This window comes from Babylonia areolata, chromosome 3, assembly GCF_041734735.1.
Source record: "Babylonia areolata isolate BAREFJ2019XMU chromosome 3, ASM4173473v1, whole genome shotgun sequence".
Taxonomy (NCBI): domain Eukaryota; kingdom Metazoa; phylum Mollusca; class Gastropoda; order Neogastropoda; family Buccinidae; genus Babylonia; species Babylonia areolata.
In genome coordinates this window covers 37,532,788-37,558,182 of record NC_134878.1, presented here as the reverse complement: position 1 = coordinate 37,558,182, position 25,395 = coordinate 37,532,788, and the positions used below count along the sequence as shown (strand labels likewise).

General features: G+C 42.5%; 1 protein-coding gene across 1 annotated transcript; it reads right to left on the bottom strand.

The window, feature by feature from the left end:
- Positions 1 to 4,741: 4,741 nt before the first annotated feature.
- Positions 4,742 to 21,406, bottom strand: LOC143280317 (uncharacterized). Its single transcript, XM_076584949.1, has 4 exons — positions 21,382 to 21,406; positions 19,810 to 20,177; positions 13,103 to 13,157; positions 4,742 to 5,130 (listed from the first exon to the last, which is right to left on the bottom strand). Exons 1-4 carry the CDS (start codon positions 21,404 to 21,406, stop codon positions 4,742 to 4,744), a joined length of 837 nt encoding a protein of 278 aa, XP_076441064.1.
- Between the last annotated feature and the right edge of the window lie 3,989 nt (positions 21,407 to 25,395).

The window sequence follows — 25,395 nt, the reverse complement described above, 5'->3', positions numbered from 1 at the left end:
GCTTCTAAATTTGACCATATTTCTCCTCTCCTTCAGTCTCTCCACTGGTTGCCTGTTTCTGATCAAGTAGACCATAAGCTATCCACTCTGACCTTTTCTGCAGTCAACGGATCTGGCCCCAAGTATCTTTCTGAACTCATCCATATCTATACCCCGTCTCGCCAGCTCCGTTCTTCCTCTGATACTCGACTTCTCAGGATACCTCACGTCAGAAGTAAGACCTATGGACACAGATCGTTTTCTTTTCAATCGCCAAAGACGTGGAACAAGCTCCCTGATAACCTCCGTTATTCTGATTCCCTCGCATCTTTTAAATCTCGTCTCAAAACTCACCTTTTCCCTCAGCAATAAGTTCAATTGTGTCAGGTCCACTTCCTTTGCGTTAGCTGTGCTTGACTATGTGTGTATACATATACATGTGTACATAACTACATGCATGTATATGAATGTGTATTGTGTGTGCATGTGTTTATGTAAGTTTGTGCCTGCCTATGTGTGCGTATGTGTTTGGGTAGCTGTTAGATACACATGTATGTTAAAATGTATGTATGCAGTGTGTGTGTGTGTGTGTGTGCGTGCGTGCGTGCGTACGTGCGTGCGTGCGTGCGTGTGTGTGTGTGTGTGTAGTCACATTTTGGTGTGTGTATGTAACATAGATATAATGTTTTATGTTAACAAAAGCGTTTTTGTAAAGCACCTAGAGCAGATTTCTGGATAGTGTGCTTTTTAAGTATCCATTATTATTATTATTATAAAGTGACTCAAATGAATCAGTTTATCATGTTGCACTATACTGGAGTAAGCCATATAGGAGAGGGCATGATAACTAAATTACAATTTACAAACTGTGATACACATCAGATGGTTTTAACCAATAGCTTATATCACTACAACACTATCTTGTAATCACCACAGAATACTACACACATCTTAGAGTACTGAGAATCAGTGAAACACTGTAACTGTGAAACACTGTAGCAGTACAACTGATATCAGCATGTAAAATAATACAAAATTATAAAATAAGTGGTCATAATATTGAATACTGCCAGCCTGAGAGGATAAATAGTCAGTGCTCAATATGACTGGAAGAACTATCATGGCTTGACCATTTACTTATTAAATACATTCAGGTACGGTTATCCCATTTCCTGAAAGTCAAATATCAACACAGCTGAGCTTGTGCTCAATGTTTAAATCTCCTCTGCTGCACAAACACAAAACAGCTTTTCATTCAAGACTGGTATAACCTTTTAGTCCTGAATATGCTACACAGAATATACAGACAATACAAAACACACACGTTTTTGCCACGATGGGTTTTTTTGACTGGAGATTAAAGAACAATGAGGCAAAGAGCGTAAAGAACAATGAGGTAAAGACAGTAAAGGACAATGAGGCAAAGAGAGTAAAGGATGAAACAGCAATACAGGGTTACTGAATCTCTCCGTTTACAAACTGCACAACTTCATAACGGATAATTATGATATAATCAATGACTCTCTCCATTTACAAAGTGCACAACTTCATAACGGATATGATATAATCAATAGCTCACTCCATTTATAAACTGCACAACTTCATAACGGATATGTTATAATCAATGACTGTCTCTATTTACAAAGTGCACAACTTCATAACGGATGTGATATAATCAACAACTCTCTCCATTTACAAAGTGCACAATATCATAATGGATATGATATAATCAATGACTCCGTTTACAAAGTATGCAACTTCATAACGGATATGACATGTGATCATTGTTCTGGCCACCTTGATTCACTGGTTACTGAAAGAAAAAAAAAAACATTCGCCATTAGCATTCACTGAGTAGAGGTGTGGGAAAGATCAAGTGGTCAGACTGTTCCAAGTTGCAATAGAAACCAGGGATACATTTTGAGAGGGGGTATGGGGGTGAGAGTGGGAGGGTAGCTACTGAGGATAGCCGCGAGTTCGTTCCAGAGTTCCAATCAATATCCAGTGTTATAAATCAATAATGACGGACAAGCGGTCACAGAAAGCTGTCAGCTCAAGCCATTTTCCCAGGTTGCCTGCTGATGCAACTGGCAAGGTTCCACCTTGGCTGAACAGCAGACTGACCGACATGTATTGTCTCTGCCATCACTCTATGTCTGTGCACACTCAGCGCCGCAGGTTCTGTGGATAAAGACCAGTGACGTAATCTGGCGAATATCCGCGGAAAGTCAGAACGGTGTATGAAGCAAATCTATCTCCCTGCGCTGCTTTCCACTATCTCACCGTGATCCGGTCCATCCCCCACGTTCCCTTTTCTTTTCCCGTCCGCACGGTTGGTGTTGTAGGTGCGGGTTGTGCAATATTAATCTGCCATCTATAGTGTTATGCCACCTGTTGTTACCTACGTTGCCTGTTCGTTCTCCACCTTCATCCTGGTACTGATGTGAAATTTGTGGTGTCAAAAACATTGTGCGAGCGCAGAAAGGCGTGTCCGTCGTTTCCCCCCTCCCCCCTTTTTTATATTGTAACCAAATTCACTTTGCCCTGTGTTTCCGAGATAGCGCCCTGTCACTGGATAGAACTAAACGATAAAACGAGAGTTACTTATAAGCTGAAGTTTCATCGTGGTTCTCCAATAAGGATTGAAAGAATCATCGCCCCACCCTTCATTCATTGGGCTTCTGATACCCGTGGTCCAAGGCTGATGGACCCAGCAGCACTATGGGAGCTCTAAGTGTAATCATCTCATGGCGCTGTATACTTGGGTAGAACTCGGAACAAATTTCAACTTCCAGGAAAGTTCAATCTTTTTTGTAGTTATGGACTTCATCTGATGCCGTCTTTCTGCGGGTAAGCATTTTCAGTTTCAATGGACACCGACATTATTGACTGACTGAACTTTTGTTACTTAAAAATGACTCCTATTTCAGTCAGATGTAGTTTTAACAGACACCACGTTCAAGTAGTTGCGATAAACGTTTCACGACAATGCAATGATGAGTGGCCTTTTCACACTGAAGCTGAGCACAAGCCTTTGAATCTTTTGCTTGAGCTGTCCAACGATTGGTTTAATCGAAATAATTATGATAATGAACAAACATTTGTCAGTCAGTTGATCATAAAATTTCATTTGAACAGACAATGTGCCAGCTTCACTCAAACACGAAGACAACGCACCAGGAAGGACATAAAACAACACTTCATCATCTCGTTTCTTTCTTTTTTATATGTGTATTTTGTTTGCTCATTTCACACACACACACACACACACACACACACACACACACACACATACACAGACACACACACACACACACACACACACACACACACACACAGTGGTCAGCAGCTTGGGAGGTTCTGTGGTCCTTTACGCACTTGTAATCTGCTGCAGAGATTTTTTTTACACAACAGCGTGGTGTCCACTTGGTGTGAAGAGAACTGAGGTAGAACTGTAAACTACACAGCCGTGACCAAATCTCTTCATGGCGATCAACAACCGACAGGTATTCAAGGCTTTTAGGCGCAGATTTTGGTTGGTTGTCTGACTTGTTACACACAGCACCTGAGATTTTTCTTTTAGTTGCTCAAACAAACAACAAACAAACAATTAAAAAAGTTCCTTTGAGATCTGAGATTGAGGTAGGCCGGCACACCTTACAGATGTAAAAAGTGCTGTTTTGCCAGAGTGTGGTTCGATTCTATTAGAGAGAGAGAGGGAAACAGACAGGGGGGATATATGATCGACTAATGTTGCACTCACTCACTCTCTCCTCACATCAATAGCAGGGCCACATGGAGTGGTTTTTATAGAGTGTTTACTTTACAATACAGCACACAGTAAAAAGTTCACCCTATACCTAAAGCAGCACCAATAAGCAGCACACAGCCCAATAGGGATTTCCTTGCTCCTCACATCACTGATCAGTCAGTCACCCTGTGTCAGTCAGTTCTTCTGGGAGACAGCCCAGAACTGGCTGTGCTGACTGGTTTTATCCCTTCCCACAACATACTGTGCATACTTATGCAAGCTACAACACTCACTCCCCCAACTAGCTGAACTAAAATAACCAATCTTTGCTTGTCCTAGTGACGCTATGTGAATGACTGACAGATTCACTGCTTGATCCCAATTCGTCCAGTTCAACAGATTGATCTGATTCGCTACAATTCAACCCACTTGTCTATACACATTCTATGATGACAAGTTCACCCATTTACGTCATAAAGAGATTGGGGAGACAGGACCATACAACTCTCGGCATGTTAGCCGGCATGATCAAAGTTCACATTAGCATAAATTCTCCCTCGCTTATCTTCCGAAGTCCCACCATCTACGTCAGCTGTGTTTGTGACAGGGGAGATGGGGAACGAATTGAAAGACAGGCCGCAACATGGGATGTTCCGACATACCGTGCTCGTCCGTTTCAGATATCACGTAACTGCACGTATTCCTATAGCTGGGGCGGGTGACGCGGCGTCGCTGACGAAAGAGGGCCGACTAGGGAGTAGGGGTGAGGGAGGGTGGAAGGAGGGAGGGTGGCGCAGTGTCGGCGCAACCTCAAAGACTGGACTTTGGACGGAGCAGGAAGGGAGATAAGAAGGAGGGGGGGGGGGGGCAGCGAAGGGGTGGGGAGGGAAGGGGGACAGAGTGCAGGTGCTATGGGGGTGACACTGCTGGCACATTATAACACAGAGAAGCCACGCCATGCAACACCCAAACGGCAGGGCCTCAGGCAACACCAATACGGTAGTGCCTCAGTCAGGGTTGCAAGCCCACCCATCCAGGATAGATATAATCTGTCGCGTTCAAATCGTCAAAACTCTCCGAGAAAATGGAGCGGGGCCTGATGAAGTCCTTCATGTAGGTCTTGATACCCTGGTTCAGGTAGCCGGCCCACCAGCCGAACGTGCCAACCGACACGATCATGTGGTCGGTCAGCGTCAGCACCACCATGTCCACCGCCGCCAAGTTACCCTCCATGATGGTGACGTCGTTCCGGTTCTGGGACACGTGCTTCCGGCACCAGTCACTGTCCTGGCTGGCCACTACGAAGTGCACGTGCTGGAAGCGGTCGGTGAAGTAGCGCATGGCCCTCATAATGTACTCCGGGGTCACAGGGTTGTGGCCATGCCAGTAGGCCAGGAAGCCTGTGGACAAAACAGACCAGAGCCAACGCACCCAATACGACCGTTGACAAAATATCATTCATTAACCAACTCGGCAACTTGTTACATAAGCAAGATTATGACCACCTGTGGGTTCTGGGTGATTTTAACACAACAATCCATGCTCTAGATAACATAGCCGGCACGCCTCACTCACAACGAGAAAAAGAAGCCCTTCTAGAAATATTATCCTCTTTTGACTTGGAAGATACGTGGAGATACGTGGAGGTCTGTCCATCCAGATGCCAAAGAAAACACTTGGTCAAGATCTGCTCCTTTTACAGCTAGAAGAATTGATTATATTTTCAGCGACACTACCTCCATTACACTTGTGAAGGAAATAGACATTGAATTATTCCCTCACTCAGACCATAAACTTGTGAAAGCGATATTTAGTCCAAACAAGTTTCAAAGAGGCCCAGGATATTGGAAATTTAACAACTCACTCCTATCTCAGGAACGGTTTCTAGAAGAAACAAGCACATTTATAGATTCGCATTTTTCACAATCTCAAGAAGGAAACCCACAAAAGACCTGGGAAATGTTTAAGGTTAGATACAAGTCATTTTGCATAAGCTATTCAAAAACCGCCAAAAATCGATCTCCCAATAAACACGCCAAAATCAAAATGCTAAACGAAATAGAACAAAAACTACATCAGAACATTCATGATAAAGATATATTAATGAAAGCTGGGCAACTAAGAAAAGAAATAGAACTACAAGAATTAAAAGAAGCAAGAGGTGCTCAGATCCGCTCAAGAGCCAAATGGATAGAAGATGGTGAAAAAAACACAAAATATTTCCTCCGCCTTGAAAAGATCAAAGGAGCTGCGAACATTATAACATCTCTACGCATAGACGAAAACATGACAGACAATTCACAGAAAATATTGAACCGGATCGAGAAATTTTACACAAACCTATACAAGAAGGACATATCCATAGGAAGAGGAAGACATATAAAAGACCATTTCCTGAGTAATGAAGATTATCCAGTACTTACAGAAGAAGAAAAAGACCAATGTGACAAAGAAATAACTTTGGACGAGCTGACACTAATCCTTACTAATTTAAACAAAGACTCTGCACCCGGTAGCGATGGCTTGACACCAGCATTCTACAAAACGTTCTGGGACAAATTAAAAATACCATTCTATCGTTGTATTACAGATGCACTTAAGAAAGGAGAACTACCTTCCTCAATGAAAATAGGAATCATAATTTTAATACTCAAAGGCAATGACTTGGACAGAAATAACCTTGCAAATTATAGACCAATTACTCTTACAAACACAGACTACAAGATATTTACGAAAGCGCTGGCCATGAGACTCCAAAATGTATTCAAAACAGTTGTAAATGAAGATCAAGTAGGTTTCATAAAAGGTAGAAACATTGCAGTCCATTTGAGATTTTTCGATGATCTCACAAAATATCTGAACACAAACAATCAACCAGGGACTCTCATTGCCCTTGATTTCTCCAAGGCTTTTGATACATTATCAAAAAAATGTATCATCGAAGCCTTAGATATTTCTAACTTTGGCCCAAGATTCACAAATTGTGTTTCGACCATAATGAACAAGACAATAAGCTGTGTTCATAATGGTGGATGGTTGTCTGATTGGTTTCTAACAGAAAGAGGGATCAGACAGGGATGTCCCCTCAGCCCTCTTCTTTTTGTACTTGCAGTAGAAATACTGGCGATTCGAATTAGAAGTAATAAAGATATTCAAGGGATTGACCTAACTCCGCTCGACAATATGTGCAACCATAGCAACAACTCTAAAATAAAGCAGTTTGCAGATGATACAACACTAACCCTTAAAAGTGAACAAGATATTCAAATAGCTACAGATATTGTAACGCAGTTCGAGGAGTATTCAGGTCTGAAGTTAAATAAAAATAAATCTGAGGGCATGTGGCTAGGGTCAAGAAAACATGAAAAAGGTGAAATAAATGGCATTCCCATGGGATCTGACAGACTGAAACTTGTGGGAATATATTTCTCAGCAGAAATGGAAATTTCGGAAATCGAAGAAAACTGGAAATCCAAAGTTGAAAAAATAACTAAGGTGATAAAACAATGGGAACGCAGAAACCCCTCTCTATATGGTAAAATTATTCTGGCAAAAACTTTTCTACTGTCACAATTCTCTCACGTCCTACAGGTAGCGTCTGTACCAGTTAAAGTTCTGAACACCATTAACACATTAATGTACAGATTTCTTTGGAAAAAAAAAAAATTTATAATAAAAAAAGCATTTGAAAAAATAAAAAGAGGCGTTCTCAGCCTCGACAAAGAAGATGGTGGTTTAAACATGATCAACATCGAACACCAGCAGCAAATGTTCTTGGTGAAATGGGCAACCAGACTCCTTAAAGAGACAAAATCTCACTGGAGCATTCTGGCGAGACACAACATGTCCCCCTTTCAAGATAGTCATAGCAGTTTCAAGTGTAACGTTTCACCCAAAGAAATTAAAAAACTGGAAAAAGTGCAGTCAGTCTTTTGGAGAGATGTAATAAAAACGGTGGCCATCTTTAACGAAGACAGACCGATAGAAAACATAAAAACAGAACCGCTATGGAATAACAGAAATATAAAATACAAAGGAAATGCGCTACACTTTCCCAAATGGAGTAAAGGCGGCATCCGTGTCGTGCAGGATCTTTGGCAGCACGGAAATATAATGACGTATGAAGAAATAGTGCGTAAATTAGGCGCTGACCCTGGCCTTCTTTTTGAATACAATGCCATAATAAACTCAATCCCACAAACATGGAAACTCCATCTAGCTAATGATGTCCACAACGATGAAAATCCAAACGACATTGCAACAAAAGAGGGGAACCTCATTACCTTGTCAAATAAACAAATAAGGAAAACATTCGCCCGAAAACAAAACCATGAAATATGTGCAGCTCAGTTTTGGAAACGTAAGCTAGACATCAATGTAAGCGACTACTTCAAATTAGCATACGAATGTACGAAAGAATCACGACTGAGGTTACTTCACTTCAAATTCATACACAATATTTACCCAACGAATATTCTGCTTGCTAAAATGGGTGTAACGGACACAAACAGATGTAACTGGTGCCAAGAAACAGATTACATTGAACATGCCTTTTACTACTGCCCCAAACTTTCCTCCTTTTGGAAACATGTGAAACAACTCATTCTCACACGTTACGATACGCTGATTTCCATGGATGAAAAAGTAGCTCTGTTTGGTACAACAAAAATGGACACTCCAACTGATGAAAAACGAAAGGAAATCAATACGATATTGTTAATAGCAAAACTGTCCATCTCCAAATTTAAATACGGCAAGTGCAAAAATCTTGACCTTATCTTTGAATCAGAACTCAGCCTACGTGACCTATGATCAGTATCCGTTAAGATACCAGAACACTGAGTCAGGCCCACAAAAAATCCTGAGGGTAGTATTCAGTGTGCACATACATATTATTGTACTTAGGTGTAGAGCTTGTGGAGAGGGAGGGGATTGAGTGAGTAAAGGAGACACAGAGAGAGTGAGAGGGTGTGTGTGTGTATGTATACCATGCCTCTCTTTCAGGGAATATGATTTTGTGTGAAGCCATCATGTATGTGTAATATATGTTGCATGGTCTTGTAGGTGATTGAACATGCCATTGGGAAGAGGACAGATTAAAGACAAGAGGAAAGAAAAAAAGAAAAAACAGAAAGGAGAAAAATGATGATGGAAGGAACCAAAAAAAAAAAAAAAAAAAGACAAAAAAAAAAGACAAACAGATATAAAAACAACAACAAAAAACAAAACAAAAACGAAGGACAAAAAAAGAAAAAAAAAAGAAAAAGAAAGAACCTTCCAGGGATGTTGAAACTATCCTGCTCACTTGCAGAACTTTTAGGCATCCACTGATTTCTCCTAACCCCCCCCCCAAAAAAAAACAAAAACAAAAAAACAACAAAAAACTGTGTCAGTGTAGAATGTCACACACACTGCGACAAAACTTACCAGAGCCAACAACTGTGTCAGTGTAGAATGTCACACACACTGCGACAAAACTGACCAGAGCCAACAACTGTGTCAGTGTAGAATGTCACACACACTGTGACAAAACAGACCAGAGCCAACAACTGTGTCAGTGTAGAATGTCACACACACTGCGACAAAACTGACCAGAGCCAACAACTGTGTCAGTGTAGAATGTCACACACACTGCGACAAAACTGACCAGAGCCATCAACTGTGTCAGTGTAGAATGTCACACACACTGCGACAAAACTGACCAGAGCCAACAACTGTGTCAGTGTAGAAGGTCACACACACTGCGACAAAACAGACCAGAGCCATCAACTGTGTCGGTGTAGAATGTCACACACACTGCGATAAAACAGACCAGAGCCAACAACTGTGTCAGTGTAGAATGTCACACACACTGTGACAAAACTGACCAGAGCCAACATCTGTGTCAGTGTAGAATGTCACACACACTGCGACAAAACAGACCAGAGCCAACAACTGTGTCAGTGTAGAATGTCACACACACTGCGACAAAACAGACCAGAGCCAACAACTGTGTCAGTGTAGAATGTCACACACACTGCGACAAAACAGACCAGAGCCAACAACTGTGTCAGTGTCATTCACAACCGCCCAAAGTTTGATGAATATCTCAAGTTTCCTGCCTTAAAACACGTGACACAACACTCAGGACTGATACCGCCAGATCTTGTGGTCTTACTTCACAACATTGTTAACCGTTCTCAAAAAGGTCAGCAGTGACTGGATGCCTGATATTGCTGCAGTCTTTCCAGCGGTCTGTCTGAGAAATGGTTACTTCCGGGTTGTAAACACTCGGTGTAAATATGGTCCATCCCTACTGCCTTGGGCTAACTAGGTATACTGCGTAGCAAAATTGTTTCCATAAGATGTTTCCATAAGAAATTGAAAAGAAACTATCTACCCTCGCTGAAGAGAGACTGCAAGTGCCCAGTATTTGCTGAAAATAACTACATAACAATTGAATATACTAGTAATAGCGAGGTGCTCTAGCTGAAGGAACGAAACTGACATCACTTTAACCAGTATGCATAAGAGAAGAAACGTATCGTGACAGGGTAACTTTGGATATCTCACAAGCAGAGTCTGTCTGGGTGTCCCTCCGTTGCCATTAACTGTTCAGTCATCCACACCTTTCCTCTAACAATGAAGATCTTCTGTTCAATGCTTGACCTGTTCCACCTAACTTGTTGACCGTCGTCCACAAAAGCACGGCGATCACGGCAGTGGAAAAGTTCGCTACCATGTGAAAGAAACGGCTGTGTACATAAGAAGCAAAACAAGTCCCGAGTCTTGGGGAACTCACCGCAAAGAGAAGGTGGAAGGAGGGGGTGTGCTGACCGCGGGCCATGAATCGCGTTCTAAGAGTAAGTAAGTAGACAAACACGAAAGCTCCTGTCATGTCAAAGTTGTTTCTAAGCGAATGTTCAGGACACTGTGATTTCATTGCATTGAACGCAGTACATAAGTCTTTTAAAATCCGAGAACAAAATGTAATCGTTAATTCTCTCAAGCATACAGGATAGTCCATGATTATTCTCAAGCGTGACATTTGGAAAAGTGAGCTATGCGGATCAGACTGCACGCTGGAAACTGAAACTTATATTGCCGTACACTGTTACGTGAGTGTTTCATCCCAAACAATCAATGACCAAAACACAAAACACCGACATCACTACTCATCAACACTGGTTCTTTGAGGGAAGTGGGAAAATTACTGTTCTCTCTCTGTTTTCAGAATACAGAATGTTTTATTGTCTTCCATAAGAGAAATTCATTTGCAGGACATAAAATGTTTGAATGCTAATAACCATCATATACATGTAAATATCACAGCAAGATAACAGGTAAGAATATACTACTACAATTATACACAGACATATAAAATTAACACCAAACTGTTCAACATTATTTTAATACAGAGTAAAGGCTACACACATACATACATGTACACACGCATGTATAAGGACTGAAAGCAATGTGGGAAATGAATTGATTTGGGATTAAAAATGTGGCTGTGTTCCTGAGTGGTTTTATTTTATTAAAAAGGGACGGCGGTACAAAAGAATTACTAATGATTGATTTACTGAATTAAAGGATAGACAAGAATCCCCGCGCACAGGCCAGGAACATATAGAGGCAAGTCACAAAAGGGTTTTTCTGTTTCATTTACAATAGTTATGAGAAGATAAAGACAAAAAGAAGAGATAAACAGGGATGTGGAGAAGAGATAAACAGTGCACTGATAAGGACACAATCAAACAAATGTCATTAAATCACATGTCAGCACAAGTGAATAGTAAAGCACATGTATCCATATTACATGGAACGACTACCACTTGGTTTGGGATAAACAACAACATAGGATAAGAAAATGCATATTTGTGAAGACCAAACACTGACATAAAATGATATTTCTAATACATTTGAATAGTGTAGTTAAAGTGATTGAAGGTATGCTGATTTAGTGAGAGTATGCTGACAGTAAAGATTAGGTAAAGCTTATACTGTGTCAAAGAAGCAAGGGCTACGCCTGACGGGCAGCATAGTCCTAGCTCTCATTTCTTTCGTCAGTTGTGTTGGAATGTGATTGTGCGTTGATGTAAAAGTTGTGTATGTGCTTTATGATGGAGTGGAGTATACACTGGTGCTTGTTTTGTGTGATTCTGCCACTGGAACTTCAAGTTATTTGGACATGTTTTTTGTGTAACCTGGCAAGTATTCTTACTTGTCAGAGCACGCCATTTCTTCATCATCCCCTTTCGCATGCACAGCCCACTCCGCGTGTTCCTGAAGCTGACCTCTACCACAGGCCCTTGCTTGATGCTTATTTTCCCTGTGTGTCTTACACACGGGACCAGCTCCTGTCTGTGCCTCCTGCAGCACTTGACCCTTCTGTCATCGACGCCATCAGAGGTGTGGGTATAGGTTGTCACCTCCCCTGTGTTTGCACTTATTGTGCAGGACGTCGCAAGTAGAGGAAGATAGCTGTTGTGTGTGGTACTGGACGTGTAACTTCCACTGACCATACTGTTAAATGCATCAACTTTAATAACCATATTCGTGTACTCTGTCCTGCTTTCCCTCCCACCACTCAACTCACATTTCTCTAGGTCTGTTCAACGCCCAGTCAGTTGGTCTTTGCCTCAAACGCTCAGCGATCAACAAACATCTGCTTTCAATCAGCCTCGACATCCTGTGTATCACAGAAACTTGGCTTCGCAGTACTGGGGATGAAGCTAAGTGTCGAGATCTCACTCCCCCTGGCTACACTACCACCTCCTTCCCTCGTGTTACAACAACTTGTGGGGGAGGAATTGCCTCCGTTGTGTCAGACAGACTACTCCCACACACAACGTACACAACTGCCTTCCCCTTCAACCATGCCTCATTTGAACTAGCCCAGCTTTCACTTTTGCTGCCACATTCCCACCTCAATGTGTTCTGCCTCTACTGTCCGCCACCAAACAAGAAAAATAAACTTTCTGATACGATGTTCATAGAACAGTTTCTGGACTTCTTAGAATATGCTAACAGTTTACCAGGCTCCCTACTTATTGTTGGTGACTTTAACTTTCATTTTGATTCACCCACACAGTTTTATACCTCTAAATTACTTGAAATTGTCAGTTTGTTCGATCTTAACCAGTCTGTAACCGAGCCTACACACAATCGTGGTCACATCATCGATTGGGTGTTGCACAGAAATGAGGACTGCCTCCTGAAGTCTACCACCGTCGATCACACCCTGTCCTCCGACCATCACAGTGTGACGTGTCATCTGAACCTCACCAAACCTCCCACGCCCCGTGGCAATTGACTTAGACTTATTTAAAGCTGACCTGCTGACTAATATCCCTTTTGAACCAACTGTTGACCAGCTATCCACTGTCCTACGCGCTGTACTCGACAGGCGCGCCCCGTCGACTCGGCGCCTGATCTCCCCCGTCGCCTTGGAACAACACCATGGGATCACAACTGTTGGAGGCCAAGTGGGAGAGAAGGAGAGCTGAGAGGCACTGGTGCGCCACTTGTTTGACCGTCAGTAGGGAGATTTTTCAACCAGCCAGGAATAGTGTAACAAACATTGTTGACAGGGCAAAGTCAAAGTTCTACTCTTCTAAAATCCTTGCGTGCACCACAGCCAAACAGCTTTTCAACGCTACGAACAATCTACTAGGTAAAATGAAAAACAGTCCTCTCCCTACAACATTTTCGGTACAGGAACTCCCTCAAAAGTTTTCTGACTTCTTCACTGGCAAAATATCATGCATTCATGAGAAGCTTGACTCTGTTGTGTCTCCTTCTTCACCCGTTCAAGAAAGCGTGTACAGTGGTCCTGTTTTACATTGTTTCCAACCGGTTACTGAAGATTTTGTGAAGAAAGTGTGTCTAAGCACTTGTCTGAAATCCTGTGAGCTTGACCCTTTCCCGTCTTCTTTGTTGGTTGAATGTATTGATGTTCTACTGCCACATATTACTCATGTCATCAATTCTTCCTTACTGTCTGGTTGTTTCCCTGAAAGCTTCAAATCTGCTGTTGTACGTCCACTCATCAAGAAACCATCTTTGGATCATAATTGTTTGAAAAATTATCGACCTGTCTCTAATCTGTCATTTTTATCAAAACTGCTAGAAAAGATCATATTGTCTCAGCTCTTAGCTCATCTGGAACAAAATGGTTTACTTAATTCCCACCAGTCAGCTTATAGACGTGGTCATAGTTGCGAAACAGCCCTTCTTAGAATAGTGAATGATTTGCTTTCGGGATTTGATGAGGATAAGATATCTGTTCTCACTCTCTTAGATTTGTCAGCAGCTTTTGACACTATCGACCACTCTATCCTCTTGAACAGACTTAAAACTTCCTTTGGTATTCGTGACACTGCACTAGCATGGATCACGTCTTACCTGTCAGATCGTACACAGAAAGTGTGTGTAAATGGTAGATACTCTAGAGTATCTGCCTTGAAATATGGTGTCCCACAGGGGTCCGTCCCAGGTCATGTTCTTTTCGTGCTGTATGCGGCTCCTGTGTCGGATGTCATCAGTCATCATGCGATGTCGCATGAGAGCTTTGCTGATGACACACAACTTTATCAGTCGGCTTCCATAGCTGAATTTGATGCACTGGTGACTCAAACACAGGAGTGCATTGCTGGCCTAAAGGACTGGATGACTCTCAACAAGCTGCAACTAAATGATGATAAGACTGAATTTATGATAACCTGTCCAAAGAAGTTTCGTCAACATCCTTCCTTTCCTGACTCTGTTCTGATCAATAGCACACCTGTTTCACTTTCTCCCTCTGTTCACAGTCTTGGTGTAATCCTAGACCAGTCTCTTTCCTTCCAACAGCACATTTCGAATATCTGTAAAGTTGCCTATTTGGAACTGTGTAGAATCAGCTCTATCCGCCACTATCTCTCAACCGATGCAACCAAGACACTTGTATGCTCTCTGGTTCTCTCAAGATTGGATTACTGCAAATCTCTTTTGGCCGGCCTTCCCAAATATCTGTTAGACAGACTCCAACGAATTCAGAATAACGCTGCCAGACTCATCTGCAAAGCTTCTAAATTTGACCATATTTCTCCTCTCCTTCAGTCTCTCCACTGGTTGCCTGTTTCTGATCAAATAGACTATAAGCTATCCACTCTGACCTTTTCTGCAGTCAACGGATCTGGCCCCAAGTATCTTTCTGAACTCATCCATATCTATACCCTGTCTCGCCAGCTCCGTTCTTCCTCTGATACTCGACTTCTCAGGATACCTCACATCAGAAGTAAGACCTATGGACACAGATCGTTTTCTTTTCAATCGCCAAAGACGTGGAACAAGCTCCCTGATAACCTCCGTTATTCTGATTCCCTCGCATCTTTTAAATCTCGTCTCAAAACTCACCTTTTCCCTCAGCAATAAGTTCAATTGTGTCAGGTCCACTTCCTTTGCGTTAGCTGTGCTTGACTATGTGTGTATACATATACATGTGTACATAACTACATGCATGTATATGAATGTGTATTGTGTGTGCATGTGTTTATGTAAGTTTGTGCCTGCCTATGTGTGCGTATGTGTTTGGGTAGCTGTTAGATACACATGTATGTTAAAATGTATGTATGCAGTGTGTGTGTGTGTGTGTGTGTGCGTGCGTGCGTGCGTACGTGCGTGCGTGCGTGCGTGCGTGCGTGCGTGCGTGTGTGTGTGTGTGTGTGTGTGTGTAGTCACATTTTGGTGTGTGTATGTAACATAGATATAATGTTTTATGTTAACAAAAGCGTTTTTGTAAAGCACCTAGAGCAGATTTCTGGATAGTGTGCTTTTTAAGTATCCATTATTATTATTATAAAGTGACTCAAATGAATCAGTTTATCATGTTGCACTATACTGGTGTAAGCCATATAGGAGAGGGCATGATAACTAAATTACAATTTACTAACTGTGATACACGTCAGATGGTTTTAACCAATAGCTTATATCACTACAACACTATCTTGTAATCACCACAGAATACTACACACATCTTAGAGTACTGAGAATCAGTGAAACACTGTAACTGTGAAACACTGTAGCAGTACAACTGATATCAGCATGTAAAATAATACACAATTATAAAATAAGTGGTCATAATATTGAATACTGGCAGCCTGAGAGGATAAATAGTCAGTGCTCAATATGACTGGAAGAACTATCATGGCTTGACCATTTACTTATCAAATACATTCAGGTACGGTTATCCCATTTCCTGAAAGTCAAATATCAACACAGCTGAGCTTGTGCTCAATGTCCTCTGCTGCACAAACACAAAACAGCTTTTCATTCAAGACTGGTATAACCTTTTAGTCCTGAATATGCTACACAGAATATACAGACAATACAAAACACACACGTTTTTGCCACGATGGGTTTTTTTGACTGGAGATTAAAGAACAATGAGGCAAAGAGCGTAAAGAACAATGAGGTAAAGACAGTAAAGGATAATGAGGCAAAGAGAGTAAAGGATGAAACAGCAATGCAGGGTTACTGAATCTCTCCGTTTACAAACTGCACAACTTCATAACGGATAATTATGATATAATCAATGACTCTCTCCATTTACAAAGTGCACAACTTCATAACGGATATGATATAATCAATAGCTCGCTCCATTTATAAACTGCACAACTTCATAACGGATATGTTATAATCAATGACTGTCTCTATTTACAAAGTGCACAACTTCATAACGGATGTGATATAATCAACAACTCTCTCCATTTACAAAGTGCACAATATCATAATGGATATGATATAATCAATGACTCCGTTTACAAAGTATGCAACTTCATAACGGATATGACATGTGATCATTGTTCTGGCCACCTTGATTCACTGGTTACTGAAAGAAAAAAAACAACATTCGCCATTAGCATTCACTGAGTAGAGGTGTGGGAAAGATCAAGTGGTCAGACTGTTCCAAGTTGCAATAGAAACCAGGGATACATTTTGAGAGGGGGTATGGGGGTGAGAGTGGGAGGGTAGCTACTGAGGATAGCCGCGAGTTCGTTCCAGAGTTCCAATCAATATCCAGTGTTATAAATCAATAATGACGGACAAGCGGTCACAGAAAGCTGTCAGCTCAAGCCATTTTCCCAGGTTGCTTGCTGATGCAACTGGCAAGGTTCCACCTTGGCTGAACAGCAGACTGACCGACATGTATTGTCTCTGCCATCACTCTATGTCTGTGCACACTCAGCGCCGCAGGTTCTGTGGATAAAGACCAGTGACGTAATCTGGCGAATATCCGCGGAAAGTCAGAACGGTGTATGAAGCAAATCTATCTCCCTGCGCTGCTTTCCACTATCTCACCGTGATCCGGTCCATCCCCCACGTTCCCTTTTCTTTTCCCGTCCGCACGGTTGGTGTTGTAGGTGCGGGTTGTTCAATATTAATCTGCCATCTATAGCGCTATGCCACCTGTTGTTACCTACGTTGCCTGTTCGTTCTCCACCTTCATCCTGGTACTGATGTGAAATTTGTGGTGTCAAAAACATTGTGCGAGCGCAGAAAGGCGTGTCCGTCGTTTCCCCCCTCCCCCCTTTTTTATATTGTAACCAAATTCACTTTGCCCTCAGATAGTGTGTGTGTGTGTGTGTGTGTGTGTGTGTGTGTGTGTGTGTGTGTGAGAGAGAGAGAGAGAGAGAGAGAGAGAGAGAGAGAGATTTACAGTTATGTTTGCTGTATTGAACTTGAACAATTTCCATTCTGTAATACAATGTCACAAATTGGAAGTCTCTATTATTTTTGCTTACACACACACAGAGTAACATCCACTGTATCACATAATAAGGATGGAAAGGAAAGCCATCTTGCCTTTCAGAGGTTCAAACCTCAAACTGTGTTTCCGAGATAGCGCCCTGTCACTGGATAGAACTAAACGATAAAACGAGAGTTACTTATAAGCTGAAGTTTCATCGTGGTTCTCCAATAAGGATTGAAAGAATCATCGCCCCACCCTTCATTCATTGGGCTTCTGATACCCGTGGTCCAAGGCTGATGGACCCAGCAGCACTATGGGAGCTCTAAGTGTAATCATCTCATGGCGCTGTATACTTGGGTAGAACTCGGAACAAATTTCAACTTCCAGGAAAGTTCAATCTTTTTTGTAGTTATGGTCTTCATCTGATGCCGTCTTTCTGCGGGTAAGCATTTTCAGTTTCAATGGACACCGACATTATTGACTGACTGAACTTTTGTTACTTAAAAATGACTCCTATTTCAGTCAGATGTAGTTTTAACAGACACCACGTTCAAGTAGTTGCGATAAACGTTTCACGACAATGCAATGATGAGTGGCCTTTTCACACTGAAGCTGAGCACAAGCCTTTGAATCTTTTGCTTGAGCTGTCCAACGATTGGTGTAATCGAAATAATTATGATAATGAACAAACATTTGTCAGTCAGTTGATCATAAAATTTCATTTGAACAGACAATGTGCCAGCTTCACTCAAACACGAAGACAACGCACCAGGAAGGACATAAAACAACACTTCATCATCTCGTTTCTTTCTTTTTTATATGTGTATTTTGTTTGCTCATTTCACACACACACACACACACACACATACACAGACACACAGACACACACACACACACACACACACACAGTGGTCAGCAGCTTGGGAGGTTCTGTGGTCCTTTACGCACTTGTAATCTGCTGCAGAGATTTTTTTTACACAACAGCGTGGTGTCCACTTGGTGTGAAGAGAACTGAGGTAGAACTGTAAACTACACAGCCGTGACCAAATCTCTTCATGGCGATCAACAACCGACAGGTATTTAAGGCTTTTAGGCGCAGATTTTGGTTGGTTGTCTGACTTGTTACACACAGCACCTGAGATTTTTCTTTTGGTTGCTCAAACAAACAACAAACAAACAATTTAAAAAATTCTTTTGAGATCTGAGATCGAGGTAGGCCGGCACGCCTTACAGATGTAAAAAGTGCTGTTTTGCCAGAGTGTGGTTCGATTCTATTAGAGAGAGAGAGGGGAACAGACAGGGGGGATATATGATCGACTAATGTTGCACTCACTCACTCTCTCCTCACATCAATAGCAGGGCCACATGGAGTGGTTTTTATAGAGTGTTTACTTTACAATACAGCACACAGTAAAAAGTTCACCCTATACCTAAAGCAGCACCTATAAGCAGCACGCAGCCCAATAGGGATTTCCTTGCTCCTCACATCACTGATCAGTCAGTCACCCTGTGTCAGTCAGTTCTTCTGGGAGACAGCCCAGAACTGGCTGTGCTGACTGGTTTTATCCCTTCCCACAACATACTGTGCATACTTATGCAAGCTACAACACTCACTCCCCCAACTAGCTGAACTAAAATAACCAATCTTTGCTTGTCCTAGTGACGCTATGTGAATGACTGACAGATTCACTGCTTGATCCCAATTAGTCCAGTTCAACAGATTGATCTGATTCGCTACAATTCAACCCACTTGTCTATACACATTCTATGATGACAAGTTCACCCATTTACGTCATAAAGAGATTGGGGAGACAGGACCATACAACTCTCGGCATGTTAGCCGGCATGATCAAAGTTCACATTAGCATAAATTCTCCCTCGCTTATCTTCCGAAGTCCCGCCATCTACGTCAGCTGTGTTTGTGACAGGGGAGATGGGGAACGAATTGAAAGACAGGCCGCCACATGGGATGTTCCGACATACCGTGCTCGTCCGTTTCGAACATGGGGATTGTGGCAGATATCACGTAACTGCACGTATTCCTATAGCTGGGGCGGGTGACGCGGCGTTGCTGACCAAAGAGGGCCGACTAGGGAGTAGGGGTGAGGGAGGGTGGAAGGAGGGAGGGTGGCGCAGTGTCGGCGCAACCTCAAAGACTGGACTTTGGACGGAGCAGGAAGGGAGATAAGAAGGGGGGGGGGGGGTGGCGAAGGGGTGGGGAGGGAAGGGGGACAGAGTGCAGGTGCTATGGGGGTGACACTGCTGGCACATTATAACACAGAGAAGCCACGCCATGCAACACCCAAACGGCAGGGCCTCAGGCAACACCAATACGGTAGTGCCTCAGTCAGGGTTGCAAGCCCACCCATCCAGGATAGATATAATCTGTCGCGTTCAAATCGTCAAAACTCTCCGAGAAAATGGAGCGGGGCCCGATGAAGTCCTTCATGTAGGTCTTGATACCCTGGTTCAGGTAGCCGGCCCACCAGCCGAACGTGCCAACCGACACGATCATGTGGTCGGTCAGCGTCAGCACCACCATGTCCACCGCCGCCGAGTTACCCTCCATGATGGTGACGTCGTTCCGGTTCCGGGACACGTGCTTCTGGCACCAGTCACTGTCCTGGCTGGCCACTACGAAGTGCACGTGCTGGAAGCGGTCGGTGAAGTAGCGCATGGCCCTCATAATGTACTCCGGGGTCACGGGGTTTCCATGCCAGTAGGCCAGGAAGCCTGTGGACAAAACAGACCAGAGCCGACGCACCCAATACGACCGTTGACAAAATATCATTCATTAACCAACTCGGCAACTTGTTACATAAGCAAGATTACGACCACCTGTGGGTTCTGGGTGATTTTAACACAACAATCCATGCTCTAGATAACATAGCCGGCACGCCTCACTCACAACGAGAAAAAGAAGCCCTTCTAGAAATGTTATCCTCTTTTGACTTGGAAGATACGTGGAGGTCTGTCCATCCAGATGCCAAAGAATACACTTGGTCAAGATCTGCTCCTTTTACAGCTAGAAGAATTGATTATATTTTCAGCGACACTACCTCAATTACACTTGTGAAGGAAATAGACATTGAATTATTCCCTCACTCAGACCATAAACTTGTGAAAGCGATATTTAGTCCAAACAAGTTTCAAAGAGGCCCAGGATATTGGAAATTTAACAACTCACTCCTATCTCAGGAACGGTTTCTAGAAGAAACAAGCACATTTATAGATTCGCATTTTTCACAATCTCAAGAAGGAAACCCACAAAAGACCTGGGAAATGTTTAAGGTTAGATACAAGTCATTTTGCATAAGCTATTCAAAAACCGCCAAAAATCGATCTCCCAATAAACACGCCAAAATCAAAATGCTAAACGAAATAGAACAAAAACTACATCAGAACATTCATGATAAAGATATATTAATGAAAGCTGGGCAACTAAGAAAAGAAATAGAACTACAAGAATTAAAAGAAGCAAGAGGTGCTCAGATCCGCTCAAGAGCCAAATGGATAGAAGATGGTGAAAAAAACACAAAATATTTCCTCCGCCTTGAAAAGATCAAAGGAGCTGCGAACATTATAACATCTCTACGCATAGACGAAAACATGACAGACAATTCACAGAAAATATTGAACCAGATCGAGAAATTTTACACAAACCTATACAAGAAGGACATATCCATAGGAAGAGGAAGACATATAAAAGACCATTTCCTGAGTAATGAAGATTATCCAGTACTTACAGAAGAAGAAAAAGACCAATGTGACAAATAAATAACTTTGGACGAGCTGACACTAATCCTTACTAATTTAAACAAAGACTCTGCACCCGGTAGTGATGGCTTGACACCAGCATTCTACAAAACGTTCTGGGACAAATTAAAAATACCATTCTATCGTTGTATTACAGATGCACTAAAGAAAGGAGAACTACCTTCCTCAATGAAAAAAGGAATCATAATTTTAATACTCAAAGGCAATGACTTGGACAGAAATAACCTTGCAAATTATAGACCAATTACTTTTACAAACACAGACTACAAGATATTTACGAAAGCGCTGGCCATGAGACTCCAAAATGTAATCAAAACAGTTGTAAATGAAGATCAAGTAGGTTTCATAAAAGGTAGAAACATCGCAGTCCATTTGAGATTTTTCGATGATCTCACAAAATATCTGAACACAAACAATCAACCAGGGACTCTCATTGCCCTTGATTTCTCCAAGGCTTTTGATACATTATCAAAAAAATGTATCATCGAAGCCTTAGATATTTCTAACTTTGGCCCAAGATTCACAAATTGTGTTTCGACCATAATGAACAAGACAATAAGCTGTGTTCATAATGGTGGATGGTTGTCTGACTGGTTTCTAACAGAAAGAGGGATCAGACAGGGATACCCCCTCAGCCCTCTTCTTTTTGTACTTGCAGTAGAAATACTGGCGATTCGAATTAGAAGTAATAAAGATATTCAAAGGATTGACCTAACTCCGCTCGACAATATGTGCAACCATAGCAACAACTCTAAAATAAAGCAGTTTGCAGATGATACAACACTAACCCTTAAAAGTGAGCAAGATATTCAAATAGCTACAGATATTGTAACGCAGTTCGAGGAGTATTCAGGTCTGAAGTTAAATAAAAATAAATCTGAGGGCATGTGGCTAGGGTCAAGAAAACATGAAAAAGGTGAAATAAATGGCATTCCCATGGGATCTGACAGACTGAAACTTGTGGGAATATATTTCTCAGCAGAAATGGAAATTTCGGAAATCGAAGAAAACTGGAAATCCAAAGTTGAAAAAATAACTAAGGTGATAAAACAATGGGAACGCAGAAACCCCTCTCTATATGGTAAAATTATTCTGGCAAAAACTTTTCTACTGTCACAATTCTCTCACGTCCTACAGGTAGCGTCTGTACCAGTTAAAGTTCTGAACACCATTAACACATTAATGTACAGATTTCTTTGGAAAAAAAAAATTAATAATAAAAACACTGCGACAAAACTGACCAGAGCCAACAACTGTGTCAGTGTAGGTCAAACACACTGCGACAAAACTGACCAGAGCCAACAAATGTGGCAGTGTAGAATGTCACACACACTGCGACAAAACAGACCAGAGCCAACAACTGTGTCAGTGTAGAATGTCACACACACTGCGACAAAACTGACAAGAGCCAACAACTGTGTCAGTGTAGAATGTCACACACACTGCGACAAAACTGACCAGAGCCAACAACTGTGTCAGTGTAGAATGTCACACACACTGCGACAAAACAGACCAGAGCCAACAACTGTGTCAGTGTAGAATGTCACACAAACTGCGACAAAACAGACCAGAGCCAACAACTGTGTCAGTGTAGAATGTCACACACACACTGCGACAAAACAGACCAGAGCCAACAACTGTGTCAGTGTAGAATGTCACACACACTGCGACAAAACTTACCAGAGCCAACAACTGTGTCAGTGTAGAATGTCACACACACTGCGACAAAACTGACCACAGCCATCAACTGTGTCAGTGTAGAATGTCACACACACTGCGACAAAACAGACCAGAGCCAACAACTGTGTCAGTGTAGAATGTCACACACACACTGCGACAAAACTGACCAGAGCCAACAACTGTGTCAGTGTAGAATGTCACACACACTGCGACAAAACAGATCAGAGCCAACAACTGTTTCAGTGTAGAATGTAACACACACTGCGACAAAACTGACCAGAGCCAACAACTGCGTCAGTGTAGAATGTCACACACACTGCGACAAAACTGATCAGAGCCAAGAACTGTGTCAGTGTAGAATGTCACACACACTGCGACAAAACAGACCAGAGCCAACAACTGTGACAGTGTAGAATGTCACACACACTGCGACAAAACAGACCAGAGCAAACAACTCTGTCAGTGTAGAATGTCACACACACTGCGACAAAACAGACCAGAGCCAACAACTGTGTCAGTGGAGAATGTCACACACACTGCGACAAAACTGACCAGAGCCAACAAATGTGTCAGTGTAGAATGTCACACACACTGCGACAAAACAGACCACAGAAAACAACTGTGTCAGTGTAGAATGTCACACACACTGCGACAAAACAGACCTGAGTCAACAACTGTGTCAGTGTAGAATGTCACACACACTGCGACAAAACTGACCAGAGCCAACAAATGTGTCAGTGTAGAATGTCACACACACTGCGACAAAACAGACCAGAGCCAACAACTGTGTCAGTGTAGAATGTCACACACACTGCGACAAAACTGACCAGAGCCAACAAATGTGTCAGTGTAGAATGTCACACACACTGCGACAAAACAGACCAGAGCAAACAACTCTGTCAGTGTAGAATGTCACACACACTGCGACAAAACTTACCAGAGCCAACAACTGTGTCAGTGTAGAATGTGACACACACTGCGACAAAACAGACCAGAGCCAACAACTGTGTCAGTGTAGAATGTCACACACAATGCGACAAAACTTACCAGAGCCAAGAACTGTGTCAGTGTAGAATGTCACACACACTGCGACAAAACTGACCAGAGCCAACAACTGTGTCAGTGTAGAATGTCACACACACTGCGACAAAACTGACCAGAGCCAACAACTCTGTCAGTATAGAATAACACACACACTACGACAAAACAGACCAGAGCCAACAAAAGTGTCAGTGTAGAAGGTCACACACATTGCGACAAAACAGACCAGAGACAACAACTGTGTCAGTGTAGAACGTCACACACACTGCGACAAAACAGACCAGAACCAACAACTGTGTCAGTGTAGAATGTCACACACACTGCGACAAAACTGACCAGAGCCATCAACTGTGTCAGTGTAGAATGTCACACACACTGCGACAAAACTGACCAGAGCCAACAACTGTGTCAGTGTAGAATGTCACACAGACTGCGAAAAAACAGACCAGAGCCAACAACTGTGTCAGTGTAGAACGTCACACACACTGCGACAAAACAGACCAGAGCCAACAACTGTGTCAGTGTAGAATGTCACACACACTGCTACAAAATAGACCAGAGCCAACAACTGTGTCAGTGTAGAATGTCACACACACTGCGACAAAACAGACCAGAGCCAACAACTGTGTCAGTGTAGAATGTCACACACACTGCGACAAAACTTACCAGAGCCAACAACTGTGTCAGTGTAGAATGTCACACACACTGCGACAAAACTGACCAGAGCCATCAACTGTGTCAGTGTAGAATGTCACACACACTGCGACAAAATTGACCAGAGCCAACAACTGTGTCAGTGTAGAACGTCACACACACTGCGAAAAAACAGACCAGAGCCAACAACTGTGTCAGTGTAGAACGTCACACACACTGCGACAAAACAGACCAGAGCCAACAACTGTGTCAGTGTAGAACGTCACACACACTGCAACAAAACAGACCAGAGCCAACAACTGTGTCACTGTAGAATGTCACACACACTGGGACAAAACTGATTAGAGCCAACAACTGTGTCAGTGTAGAATGTCGCACACACTGCGACAAAACAGACCAGAGCCAACAACTGTGTAAGTGTAGAATATCACACACACTGCGACAAAACAGACCAGAGCCAACAACTATGTCAGTGTAGAATGTCACACACACTGCGAAAAAACTGACCAGAGCCAACAAATGTGTCAGTGTAGAATGTCACACACACTGCGACAAAACTGACCAGAGCCAACAACTGTGTCAGTGTAGAATGTCACACACACTGCGACAAAACAGACAAGAGCCAACAACTGTGTCAGTGTAGAATGTCACACACACTGCGACAAAACTGACCAGAGCCAACAACTGTGTCAGTGTAGAAAGTCACACACACTGCGACAAAAGAGACCAGAGCCAACAACTGTGTCAGTGAAGAATGTCACACACACTGCGACAAAACTGACCAGAGCCAACAACTGTG

Coding starts and splice junctions, on each gene's coding strand:
- LOC143280317 (XM_076584949.1), bottom strand. CDS start 21,406: ATGATTCCTTTTTTCATTGAGGAAG. Junction 20,178..21,381: donor TCCTTTTTTCATTGAGGAAG/GTAGTTCTCCTT, acceptor TTTTGTCCACAG/GCTTCCTGGCCTACTGGCAT. Junction 13,158..19,809: donor ATTATATCTATCCTGGATGG/GTGGGCTTGCAA, acceptor TGTTGTTCCAAG/GCGACGGGGGAGATCAGGCG.